Source organism: Felis catus, chromosome B1 (assembly GCF_018350175.1).
Source record: "Felis catus isolate Fca126 chromosome B1, F.catus_Fca126_mat1.0, whole genome shotgun sequence".
Taxonomy (NCBI): Eukaryota; Metazoa; Chordata; class Mammalia; order Carnivora; family Felidae; genus Felis; species Felis catus.
Window position 1 is genome coordinate 16,315,104 of NC_058371.1, and position 13,217 is coordinate 16,328,320.

The 13,217-nt window shown below is 39.2% G+C and overlaps 2 protein-coding genes across 9 annotated transcripts in view; one reads left to right on the forward strand and one right to left on the reverse strand.

Moving 5' to 3' along the window:
• Positions 1–13,217, reverse strand: part of UFSP2 (UFM1 specific peptidase 2) — an 81,367-nt gene that overhangs the window by 19,292 nt on the left and 48,858 nt on the right. The window contains exons 1-2 of one of the 2 annotated variants that reach the window (XM_006930570.5): positions 5,008–5,151; positions 2,019–2,097 (exon numbers count right to left, since the gene is read on the reverse strand). In XM_006930570.5, the coding sequence (XP_006930632.3) occupies positions 2,019–2,097; positions 5,008–5,010 (82 nt within the window). In that variant the 5' untranslated portion in view covers positions 5,011–5,151. Of the gene's footprint in view, positions 1–2,018; positions 2,098–5,007; positions 5,152–13,217 lie in introns of those variants that run through there. The other variant, XM_045056826.1, reaches the window with a different exon arrangement.
• CB1H4orf47 (chromosome B1 C4orf47 homolog) overlaps positions 5,173–13,217 on the forward strand; it is a 96,602-nt gene continuing 88,557 nt past the window's right edge. For 2 of the 7 annotated variants that reach the window (XM_045056844.1, XM_045056843.1), the window contains exons 1-5: positions 5,187–5,582; positions 8,454–8,641; positions 10,345–10,564; positions 11,576–11,713; positions 11,816–11,891. In XM_045056844.1, coding sequence (XP_044912779.1) covers positions 8,542–8,641; positions 10,345–10,564; positions 11,576–11,713; positions 11,816–11,891 — 534 coding nt within the window. In that variant the 5' untranslated portion in view covers positions 5,187–5,582; positions 8,454–8,541. The other 5 variants (XM_045056840.1, XM_045056842.1, XM_045056839.1 and 2 more) reach the window with 5 other exon arrangements.

Below are 13,217 nucleotides of genomic sequence, written 5' to 3' on the forward strand. Positions count from 1 at the left end.
GCCTTTCTTTCTGAAAAATTGAGATAAAAGTCATTGACCACAAAAATCCATCCTTTCAACGTGTACAACTCAGTTGCTTTTAGCATATTGACAAGGTTTTACAACCATCACTATCTAATTCCAGAACACTGTCATCACCCTGTACTTAACCTGTACTTAACAGCACTCATTCCCCGTTCCCTCTGCACTTAGCCGTGGCACCGCTAATCCACTGTCTCTATAGATTGGCCTATTCTGGATACTTCCTACAAATGGAATGACACATCATGCGTCCACGTCCACCTTTCACCCAGTATAGTATTTTCAAGGTTCATCTATATTGTAGCATAAATCAGTACTTCATTTCTTTTTATGGCCGAATAAAACTCCCTTGTATAGATACCACATAGTTTGGTTATCCATTCAAAGCGGAAACACATTTGGGTTGTCTCTTTGCTTTCTGGCTCTCATGAATAATGCTACGAATGTTTGTGTGCAAGTTATTGTGTGGATGTTTCCAACTCTCTTAGGAAGTGCTTGCTGTATTCTCTACCTACGAGTAGAATTGCTGGTCATAGGGTTAACTCTACATTGAACATTTTCAAGGAGCTGCCAAACTGTTTCCAAAGGAGCTGCACCATTTTATATTCCCGCCAGCAATGTAGGAGGATTTCCTTTTAATTTGATACAATTTTGGGATATGTAAAACATTTTCATGGTTCAAGAAGATATATTTAAAGAAGATAATATATACTTGTCCTAGCTTTATACTCTTAAATCCTAAACCTATTTAACCTTGTGATTATAATATTTATTTAACTATTACACTGGTATCTTGATAAATAAATACCTTGGGGTTGTGGTAGAGAAAAGATTACTTATAACAAGTCAGATTTTAAGACATCTCGATCTGTTTCAGAAAGCTGAATTTAAAGATTTTCAGCTGCACTACAAAAGATAAACTTAATTCCTCGATTATCTTCTGTTTATCCCTGAAGGTCCATGAGATAATGTAATCTAAAAAAATTGCGAAGTCTTTAAAGTTAAGTACCTCCTTCTTCTATATATTCTCATTAATGATTCTCTTCTTTGCGTGTTTGAAAGACTGATATAGTAGGAATATAATAAATCAAAAGACAAGCTCAAATACATTAATTACTAGGTAAAAAGCATCTACACTGTCAGAAAGAACATTATGCATTCTTTCCCTTCCTATTTCCATGGAAACGATGGCCAGCTAGTGATCTCCTTCAAGGAACTTAGCACTTTTCATTCCTTATCTTTCTGAACTTCTCTTTGGCTTCTGACACCACCCATCATACTTTTCATGAGTGATTTTATTTATTATCGTGGTGTGGCTTATCATCCTTTAGAGATATTCTCGATCTCTAGTCCTGACCACTCTCCCTTAAGTTTGGGATTCAAATTACCAAATGCCTGCTGGGAATCTGCACTTGATATACTCTGGCATCTTATATGAAACACATCTCCAATACAACTCCTCATCTTTCTCCTCTGATATTCTTTACCTCTGTTTGTGGCCTTAGCCCAAATCAGAAACAGGAAGACATCCTAGAATTTGCTTTATACAAACTCTGCTGAGTTTTCCCCCATAGAATTCTTGTACCATTCCCATACAACATAACCTTGAAGAGAGTGGGCTGTGGAGACTCAGGGTTATGCATAGGTGCAAGTCTGCGATGCACAAATCTGGGTGCCTCATTTACATTGTGCTCATTTCTATTCATATTTATAGTGACAATTTTTCACCAGTAGGCAGTGAACTTTTTTAAGAAGGGGGACATCTTCCTAATTTGCTAGAGGAACCTTATGGGCTAGTGGTGGTGCTGGAACACAATCCCTAAGTTTAAATCCAATTTATATAAGTTACTAACCATATGATTTTAGTTTATTCATCCTATCTCTCACTCAGTTTCATCTGCAAAATAAAGAGAATCTTGGTATATTTCATCATCCATTTTATAATAAAAAAAAGAGAAGTTTTTTTGTTTTGTTTTTTGTTTTTTTGTCAGACCTACCATTAGCAGTAGCTAGCTGAAAAGCTAGATCAAGGCCTCCTCTTATTCTGAAGAGTACATCCACAGTCTCTGAAATCACCTAAGACAAAGAGAACCAAAATTCCATCGTAAAACAAAACAAACTCATCCTCATACAAGTGAGACTGTATCTGAGATTGGGCTAAGGCATTAATTAACCTGTATTCTTCAAATTATTTCATGAGTTAATTCTGCTTTTTTTGCAGAAAAACAAAACACCCTAAATTCTAAATCAGGAGTTCTTAATCTTTGTTCCACATTGAAGTCACCTGAGGAGCTTAAAGTACTTACACCCGGGCTGCACCCCAGCGATTGTGATTAAATGATCTGGGACGGTCTAGGCACAGGGATATTTAAAAGCTCCTCTCTGCCAGTGATTCTAATATAAAAAGGTTGAGGACCACTGATTTAAAACAGTATTTCCAAATTATGGTCTTCACAACGGGTTTAAGAATGACATGAAAACATCAATGGTGAAGAACTAGTTTGAGAACCGGGAAAGAATCTAATATGATGACAGTGGTGGTCAAGACAATGAGAGTAAACTGACACATCATAATGGTGGGGATGTGAACTGTAGAACTCTTCTTCAGAGGGCAATGTGGCCATAAGAATCAAAAGTCTTATACTCAAATTCTCGGCCTAGTGATTTCTGCATTCAGAAATTTAGTCTAAAGAAATCTGCAGAGCACACAAAGGCCCCGGCATAAGGATGTTAAACTAAATGTTAACAGCGGGAGATTGGGTAAATAATTACGAATACTATACAGTCATGAAGAATCTCTATGCTTTAGAAGAATATTTAGTAGCATAGGAAAATCTTGCACCTTATAAAGGGAAAAAGCCCTTGTGAAATGGAACCTATTAGTAGTTCCTAATATGAGTTTGTATGTTGAATTTCGAGGAGTTGATGACATATGACAAATGACAGGTATCATTTTGTGGGGAATGGGGAGAGAAAGAGGAAGGGAATTTCTGAGATGAGGTTTCAAAGCTTTCATCAGATACTCAAAATAGGTCCCAAACAGGCTGAAGAACCACACTACACATTACGAACCCTATTTTAAAATAAATGAATAGATACTAACATTTATTGAGCTCTTAAAATGTAAAAGTCACTATGCTAAGTGGCCGGACATGTATTAACTCTCATCCTCAGAACATCATGAAGTAGGTACCATTACGATTTTTCTCTTTACAATTCCCTCCTCACATGTTTAAAAGGGTGATTGTTTTTATTTATTCCACAAACTAATCTGTTGAAACCCTTTGCCCCAGTTCTACTTCTGGAAATCTGTGCTAAGGAAATAATCGAAGTTCAGTGAAAACGAGCTTCAATGTTGTCCACTTAACATACTGTTGTTCATCATAGCAAAAAAAATTTTTTTGGAAGCCACTTAAATAGTTACCAATAAGAAGTCAGTTAAATAAAGAACAATACTACCATAGAAAATTTTAGGCACCCATTTGAACAAAAAATACTTAATGACAATGCAAGATACTGAAGAAGACAAAATTTAGAAAGACAGGCAAGGGCAAATTTACACTATATGATTTTGCACAAAGTAACTAGTCACTCAGTACTTTTGTACTGTTCTGTAAAATTGGAAAAAAACCTATTTCATAGGGTTGTTGTGAAGATTCCACAAAAGATCTTCAGTGAAAGGACTAGGATCTCCCTAGGCTTCTGAACGGAGATCCTCTCTGAAGAAATAATAGTTAAGCTGAGATGTGAAGGGTAAGTAGGTGTGAGTATTAACAATTCCAAAGGAAAGATGGGGGTGTAGAGGGGAGAACCCATTCCAAGCAGCGGCATAGATTGGTGAAGATCTGCTTCAAAAATTTAAAAGACTGCCACGGATGGTTAGATCTGATGGTGGCAAGGACAGGGATGGTTGCAGTAGAGTGAATGACAATTGACAGCCATGTAGGAGTAAGAATGCATAGGATCTGATTATTGATCAGATGTGCAGGAGTTAAGAGGAAGGTGTCAAGGAGGATTTCCAGGTTTCTGGCATGCACAACACGCTGGGTGTCGGTACCGTTTACCAAGCTGGGGATCAGTGGAGGAAGAGCGGTTGTGGGATGCCGGGAGGTGGAAATAATGAATCAGTTTTGAACTTGCGGAGTTTGAAATACATATGAATTGGGGAGTCTGGGTGGCTCAGTCGGTTAAGCCACCGACTTCCGCTCAGGTCACAATCTCACAGTCTGTTAGTTCCAGCCCCACCTAGGGCTCTGTGCTGACAGCTCAGGGCCTGGAGCCTGCTTCAGGTTCTATGTCTCCCTCTGTCTCTGCCCTTTCCCTGCTCATGCTCTGTCTCAAAAATAAATAAACATTAAAAACAATTTTTTTAAATGAAATACATATGAATTATCTGAGTGAAGGTACAACTAGTAGATCTGCAGATGTAGAGCTCGGAATACAGTTAAAAAATTTGTTTAATGTTTACTTTTTTATTTTGAGAGATAGATGCGAGCAGGGGAGAGGCAGAAATAAGAGAGAGAGAATCCCAAGCAGTCTCTGCAGTCATCGCAGAGCCCTTGCGATCTGACCTGAGATCATGACCTGAGCAGAAATCAAGAGTGACACGCTTAACTGACTGAGCCACCCAGGCGCCCCTGGAATCCAGTTGTAAAAGCTGGAGATAACAAATTTGGGCAGTCTTTAAAGAAAGTTACTCGTATCTTTCCCGGGTCCAATACTTCTTCAAACCTTCAAAAACGCCTAATATAATCCCTCGTTCTCAAAATGCATACACAAGAAGGAGGCGCGGGCAGCGCAGGTCCTAACGTTGAGCTGGGGTATTCCAGGTAGTTTCGGGCAGTTGTCCCCCGGCTGAGACCACGGAGTTCGCAGCTGCCACCGTGGGCCCTGGCAGGACCAGCTCCTTCCAAAGGCTGTGGAGCCATGGAGGCTACCGAAACCCGAGGGGAAACACAAGCGGCGATGGCGAGCAGAGGTACTCACCATGTCTGCGACGTGGCGAAGACAAGGACTCTGACGTCTGCCCTAGGGCTCAGCTCGCTGGCCCCGAACTGGTGTTTCCAGGGACGGGGCCTCGGAAGGCTGACTACAATTCCCGACATGCCTCGCAGCAACGTCATGGGGGCGTATCCCATTACATCTCCTCGCGGGGGATAATGGGGCGGGGTCAGCAGCTTTTCCTCAGGAAATTCTATTGGTTGAGTCATCCGTAGTCTATAGACACTCTTAAGTCTTTCACTGTGTTCCTCGCGGAGGTTTCGAACTCTCCAGGTATCCTTCCGTAGCGTCCTTTGAAACGAGTCCTCCCGTACCCGAGGCAACGCGCCGCAATAAACACCTGCGGCCACCGTCTGCACCCGCGCCGCGGGGAGCGTGCCGAGGCGCTTCGCAGCGAGGCCTCGCGCGGGAAGCGCATGCGCGGGGAGGCTCGTGGCCCCCGCCGCTCCTGCCGCTGAGTCAACCCGGACGGGAGCTCAGACGCCCTGGTCCCGGTTGTCGGACCGGTGCTCTGCTGAGAGGTGACTTGGTCCTGTGGGCCGCCGGGTGTTGTGCTTTAGGTATCTACCTCCTTTGAGCCTGTTTCCCTACTGGGAAATCACTTTCCTGTCGCCTCAGCCAGAGGTTTTCCGCCCCTCCTTCACCGCCCCTCCCCCCGCTCCGGAGAGACCTTGCCAGGTTCCACTTGTGTTAGCCTTCACCGTGTACTTGTCTGCTCAGATTGTAAGCTCCCTGGGGTCAGGATCCACGCCTTTTAAAATGTTTTCCTAGCTTCAATCAGCGAGCTTTACCCAGAGGAGGCGTCTGCAAAGTGTCTGTTAAGTGAATGAACGATTTTGTAAATGTCGCCCAAGAAGAGTTTAGAGGAAAAAATAGAAGGCGAGAGTTTTTTTTCCCCTTTCCTTTCCTCCCTTCCGTGGCTCACTTTGCTGTGTGGCAGACGCTGCGCAGACGGTGGAAATACTGTGGTAAGGGAGAACCTAGCTGCCCGCGGTGCCTGTCTTCCTGTAGGCAACAGTTTCGTGGGGAAAAGGCAGCTGCTAATTACAGGATCGGTACACGGTGAACGGAACGTGATAACCCCGTTAGACAGGCTGCTATGGCAGAGGGAGTTAAAGAAGGGATGAATGAGCTACACAATCTGAAAGATCGGTGTTAATTGGGGGAAATAAGGGCTGGGCACAGTGAAGCACTTGCATGAAGGGAAACAGCACGTGCCATGGTCCTGTGGCTGGAGAGACCCTTACCTGAGAACTGGAAGAAGACAAATGGAGCCCAGGTGCCAGGGAATGGGGTTCCTATGGTGTCAGATGTGGGTGATAGTGGACTTTGGGGGGCCACCTAAGGGATCTGAGTCCCTGTAACAGCACAGGAAGCCCTTGTGGTTGGGCAGTGGGATGGAGCTTTGAAACAGGCTGCAAATGGAAGTAGTATATCCCAGCTGACTGACGTTTACTTTTTATTTATTTACTTTTTTAATGTTTATTTTTGAGAGAGAGAGAGAGAGGGAGGGAGAGGCAGAGAGAAAGGGAAACGCAGAAACTGAAGCAGGCTCCAGGCTTTGAGTTGTCAGCACAGAGCCTGACTCCGGGCTCTAACCCACCAACCATGAGATCATGACCTGAGCTGAAGTCAGGTGCTTAACTGACTGAGCCACGCAGGCGCCCCCGCCTCTCCTCCCGACCCCCATTTACTTTAAAAATATACCTGATGAGAGGAAGAAGTGGAATGGGGCGGGGGGAAGGAAGCATTTCTTCTTATGCTGTAGTTTTTTTTTTTTTTAAGTTTATTTATTTTGAGAGTGTGCATGGGGGAGGGGCGAGAGAGGGAGAGAGAGAATCCCAAGCAGATTCCTGGCTATTAGGATGGAGCCAGATTGAACTCATAAACTGTGAGAGCATGACCTGAGCGAGAGTCCCATGCCCAACCCACTGGCCCACCCAAGCACCCTCTAAAGCTTTAGTTTAAATGGAATCTTTGCTTGCCCCTTGATATTACATGTTAGTAAAGATTCATGCTCAGAGGAGCGACAGTTCCAAATTGGCACACCTGTTTAGTGTCACTGAAATTCAAGGCAAAAGGTAATTACCTTGAATTATAAACGGGGAAGCATAAGCCAATGCTTGTTTTAGTCACTAAATGTGTGCCCAGTACCTAGATCTGCTTGGTACTTAAAAAAATCCTCTGATGAAATGGAGGCAAATCTTCCTTAGCTCTTTCTTTCTAAACATGTGTAATTAAAAAACAGAATCTAAACATTTGTTTAATGTGATATTTCAAAAGAAAGGGGTGCCTAGGTGGCTTATTCGGTTAAGCGTCTGACTTCGGCTCAGGTCATGATCTCATGGCTTATGAGTTCTGCTGTTAGCACAGAGCCTGCTTCGTATCCATTTTCTCCCCCTCTCTCTCTGCCCCTCCCACACCTATGCTCTTTCTCTCTCTCAAAAATAAACACTAAAAAAAAAAAAAAAAGGGAAATTCACAGTTGCAGTATGCTCTTTAACATACCCTTAATTCATTGTGGATTTTTGTTTGTCATGTTGTTCTTTATTTTAATCTTGCCTAGACAATGGTCCTTTCCCACCCATCCCCTTTGTGAACTAATTTTGCCAGGGACACATTTCTTGTATTCATTTAAACTTGAAGAAACTCAAGAACTGTAGGATGTAACACATAGTAATTGTGTGTGTTGTGCATTCTGAAAAACTGTTGTGATTTCCAGTATGAGCGACAATGCAGTATGTTTAAATCATTTGATCTAAACTGAGAGTGTCTCGCCTTACATAATTATGATTTTTATTTATTTATTTATTTATTTATTTATTTATTTATCTATCTATCTATTTATTTTTTCAACGTTTTTTTTTTTTTTTTTTTTTTAATTTTTGGGACAGAGAGAGACAGAGCATGAACGGGGGAGGGGCAGAGAGAGAGGCAGACACAGAATCGGAAACAGGCTCCAGGCTCTGAGCCATCAGCCCAGAGCCCGACGCGGGGCTCGAACTCACGGACCGCGAGATCGTGACCTGACTGAAGTCGGACGCTTAACCAACTGCGCCACCCAGGCGCCTCATATAATTATGATTTTTAAATCTACTTGGAACTTCTCAAAAGCAGGATGTATCTGCAGTGTTTATACCACACTACACGGTGACGATTTTATCATTTACCACAGACGAATGGCAGTGCAACAGATGCTGTCATATACATTTCTTTGTAATGTGTGGATACTTTACCCGGAGAATCTTGGGGAGGGTTCGTGGTGTTAATTTGGAGGGCCATTGCTCCCCTCCAGCCCCACAAAGTAGATTCTTACCCTATGTCATTTGGGACCATTGTTTTATAGTGAATGCCCACTCTCAGACTGGAAGTAAATTGGACTGAAACTTAGCAATCACCTTTTTCCTAAACCTTTTCCCTGTATTTTTCAGTGCAAGGTAGGATTTTGCTATAAACGAAATAGCCGCAAGGAACCTCTTAAGGTTGTCAGTATAGAAAGCACCGCCGCAAGCAGCAGCCATGCCTGCAGAAGGAGGGAAGACGGATATGGAGAGGATTGGCCTCTTCAGTGAGATGGAGTATGTTACTGTTGGTGATAAATATGTGTCCTCATTTAATCGTAAGTATATCTGGTTTTCTTTACAGCCTAATAGTGGGTGTTCTATAGGAAATTTTGGATTTAATATTTGGGTTAAATGATATTTTTAATGCTCTATATTTTAAAGCATTAAGTTTTATTTTTTTTTATTTTGAGAGAGAGAAGGAGAATGAGAATGAGAATCCACTGACGAACTGTGAGATCCTCACCTGAGCCAAAATGAAGAGTCAGATGCTTAACCCACTGAGTCACCGAGGCTCCCCTTAAAGCATTAACTTTAAAGTCGAATAAATTTATGAAATTTCAGTACAGTTAAGAGAGAACTTAGTTTCGTAAGAGCAGGAAGCTTCTTTCGTTGGGATACCCTACTTTCTTACATTCTCTTCATAGATAATTTCACTTCTTTCCGAAGGTGCATGGCAGTTTTCTCTCAGAATATTTTGCTCAGATGGGACACTGCTATGCAAGCAGCATTTACGTTTGCATCCCAAACGGCCATCCATGATTACTTTCTTGAAGAATGAAATGCTGTGTGAATAGCTGAGGGAGTTTTAGAAGAGTCATAAATAATAAAAAGAGCTAAAGTAAATAAACATTTTATATGTCTTAGTTAAATTTCTGGCTATTCAATGACTTCTTTGTTACAAATAGAATACACTGACATGAAACATCTCCAAGATATATTGTTAAATAAACAAAAAAATCAAGGTGCAGAATAGTTTATTATACAGCATGCTAAGCATTAAAAATGGAAAAGGATATATATGAAAATATTCATCGGGACATGCCTAAACATTCTCTGGAAAACAAATATCACGAATTCCCTTGGGAGAGGAAGTGGGTGGCCGAGTGTGGAGGAAAATTTATTGTAAAAACATTTATATTACTGAATTTGGAACCATGTGAATATACTACCTTTTCAAAAATTTAAGTTAAAAAAATCAGTGATACAAATTCATATTTAAATAACTAGTTGCTTTAAGGATTGTTCACACTTCAAAAAAGTTTTCACATTGGTGAAGGACTTCCCAAATTGAGCTCTTCTAGATCTAAGTTATAATAGAAGTTCTACATATTTATAAAAACCTTTTAAAAAATTGCCCACAAGTACTTCATTGTATAAATATAACACATTTATTTATCTGCTTTCCTGTTGGTGGACATTTGAGTTGTTTCCTGTATTTGAATATTATGAATGAAACTGCTATGAACATTCCGGTTCATGCCTTTTAGTGGATATAGACACTTATATGTCTTGAGTATATATCTAGGAGGGGAATTGCCTCATTTTGATTATGGAACACCATTCCCTTCAACCTAAACACACACACACACACACACACACACACACACATACATACATACACACACACACTCATATACATGTACTTACTGATGATCTCACATGGTGTTTCCTAATATATAGAGGGGGAAGCATTAGATTAGATGATTGTTAGGGTCTCTCCCAGCTCTAAAAGTCAGAATCTATAACCAAGACCTTGATCTAATTATTAAAATATTGTGATGGAAACCTCTTAGGTCTTATTGTCAATGTGGTCTATAATGTAGAGCTTTCAGTGAGCATTTTGAGACAGCATTTTAGAGCTCAAAACTCAAAATTAGAGATGGCCCAAATCAAAGTTTGGAACTTTTCTCAGTTGCTTTTCATGTTCTTTAATTATTAGTGAACTCAAAATGATGATATTCCTAATTTATTTTTAAAGGACCCTTTAATGACGCTGCAAGCAAAAATAAACAGATGCTACCTGGGGGATCCAAAGCAATGTCAAATCTCCAGGCAGGTTATTTTGATCCCCATTTTGTAAGGATATTTGAAGGTGAAGGCTATGTAAATCTGAATCAAGTGAGGAGACGGCATATGATGGAAGAAGCCAAAAAAAACCTAGGCAAAGCCTTCCTCCCTAGTAATGGAGATAAAAAGCCGTAAGTGTTTGGGGCAAAAGTCATAAATTCATTTCCTGCACCTTTCTCTCCTCTAGCCCAAATTAAGTATTTTTCTAGAGGACTTACTTAAGTATGATTGATTTTTTTTAGAGTATGATTTTTAGGATGAGCTTATCTCCGGTGGAGACAGTTATATTGGATGATATAGTTGACGGGTAGTTTTAGTTAACTAGATCCTCATCTCATTAAATTTATGCTTATGACACTGCTATTAGTTTATATAATAAAAGCCAGATAAATAATGCAAATAAATTTGTTTGAAAATCTTGAAAAAACTGCCTTGGGTCATCATTATCTGTGTCCTTCACTATTTTTTCTGCTTTGCAAAAATTTTTTAGAAAGTATAAATAAAAATTGTAAAATTTGGTGAAGCCTTTTTCTTGATAAAAAGTAATTTATCAAGACATGCTATTTAAAAACAATTGTAAAGGTAATGCATGGACTTAAACAATATTTTAGTTGTGACAGTTGTCAATGTGAAGTTTCATTTTTTTTATCTTTAAACCATTGAACAAAGAAAATCATATAGTCTGTTATATCATATTATTTGGCTGAGCTTTATAATAAGATGCTAATGCACACTCTATAATGTTGACTGTCTCTGTAGAATTTATGAAAGATGAGGATTGGTTGAAGGCCAATTTTGTGCTTGTGCTATTTTTTTGAGGTTAGTAAAACTGCAATTTTCTGAATTAATGGAAACTATTTTCACTTCCTAAAGATTGTGAAATTTTGTTTATGTGGAACATTTAAGATAAGCATAAAAAATTAAAAACATCTCACCTCAAAATTTGTGACTTTGAAAAATGGGCGAAATAAGACTAAAAACTAAAAAAAAAATGGTTGCTTTTTTCTTGCCAGTGTTGGGCAAGTCAATTCCATTACATATATTTTGCTCCTTTTTCAGTCATTTTTTTGTGAATTGTCAAATATGTATAACACAAAATTTGCTGTTTTAATTTGCTCCGTTTTTTAAAAACTGTATTTCAGATGTGGGTTAGGAACCTACTATGGCACAATAGGCGGTCCGGTGCCATTCTTCAGCACACAGTTGAAACCCAGAGACAAATATGAGGTACCTGGAAAGAATTTATACACAAACCCGGGAAAGAAAGGAACAGGATATGGGTAAGATACTTTTCATGGTCTCATATAATTTGTTTTGAAGTTAAATAAAATTTAAAATTTCTGAATCATGAAGTCACTATTACTTAATTTTTTCTTCCTTAGCTATGCAAATATTACCATAGGTAAACAGTTTTCACACTCTGCTGATTTCTACGATGCACCCAAACTAAATTTTAAGGTAAAATAATCTAATTTTAACTTTCTTCAATCTTTCTCTTAGTTGAAGTCGAGAATTCATTTGTGATCTAATTATGGATTGCTTTATTTTATCTATATTTGTGTTACCAGGGCAATGGTAGACCGATATCTATGAATTGTGATAATTTTACCTTTTTGATACTAGATTTCCATATCTCGCTGTAGATCTTCTCAGCTCTTCCCAGGATGAGCTTTTATCTCTTGCTAATTTACTACATCTACCTTATATCTCTCTAAACTAGCTGTGAGACCTTTCTTACTTGGCCTAATCAGCTATACCTATTTTTGAGTAGAGGAGTCATGTCCTAACCCTTAGGACACCACCACACCCTAATATGTTGTGCCTAAGACAGTAGTGGTGGTACTTTTGGCCTAATTAAGCCATTCTGGTAAATGAGTGGAATGCAGGAGTGATGGGAGGTAAGAAGGTGGAAGGTAGAGAATGGATGAACACCTACAGAAGAGAGAGTAATAGGATGAGAAGAGAGTGCTCACTGTACTAAACCACAGAAATAAAAGCTAAATGTACTGGTATATGCCTCTACACTCATTTTATATAATATTTGACTTAGAACGAAACATAGTCACTTGTATGCAGAATGCCTACATGAGAATGAGTAGAGGAACCCTTGTAAATATTGGGACACTGTCAACATAATTTAACAATTTCCATATAACAAAAAAGCTGGTATTGATGAAAAGTCAAGTTTGGACATTAAACAACAGAAATTAAATAGCAAGCATTTTATTAGTTTTTGTTTTAGGCCTGCAGTCTTCCAACAATTATGCTGTGGTGACTTTAAGCAGCAGAGGGGCTACGAGATAGAAGGATAGTGGCCATTTTTAGTGTGTCCAAACTCAAGCAAAGTTTTCTATTAAATTGGGCAGAAATCTTGGTCATTTAATAAGCATCTTTGTTTCTGTGTGTGGATTATTAGAAAATTAATGTATAAACTGCTTTTCATCTGTAGGAATAATAATACATGATATAAACATATACAAGGCAACTTTATCAGTGGCTCAGTAATGAGTCTTTTATCCTAAATTTTATGTGGTAAGATACTTTTCTCTCCTTATTGTAAAGTTCTTTTTTTATATTCAGAACTTATTATTTATAAGTCAGTTATTTTATATCCCTGGACTTTCTAAAATTAATTCTGAAAATAATTTTAAAAATGCATTCTTGCTTTTTCTTTCAGAATTTAATTTTTAATTTTAATTTAATTTTTTATTTTTTAAATATGAAATTTATTGTCAGATTGGTTTCCATACAACACCCAGTGCTCATCCCAACAGGTTCCCTTCT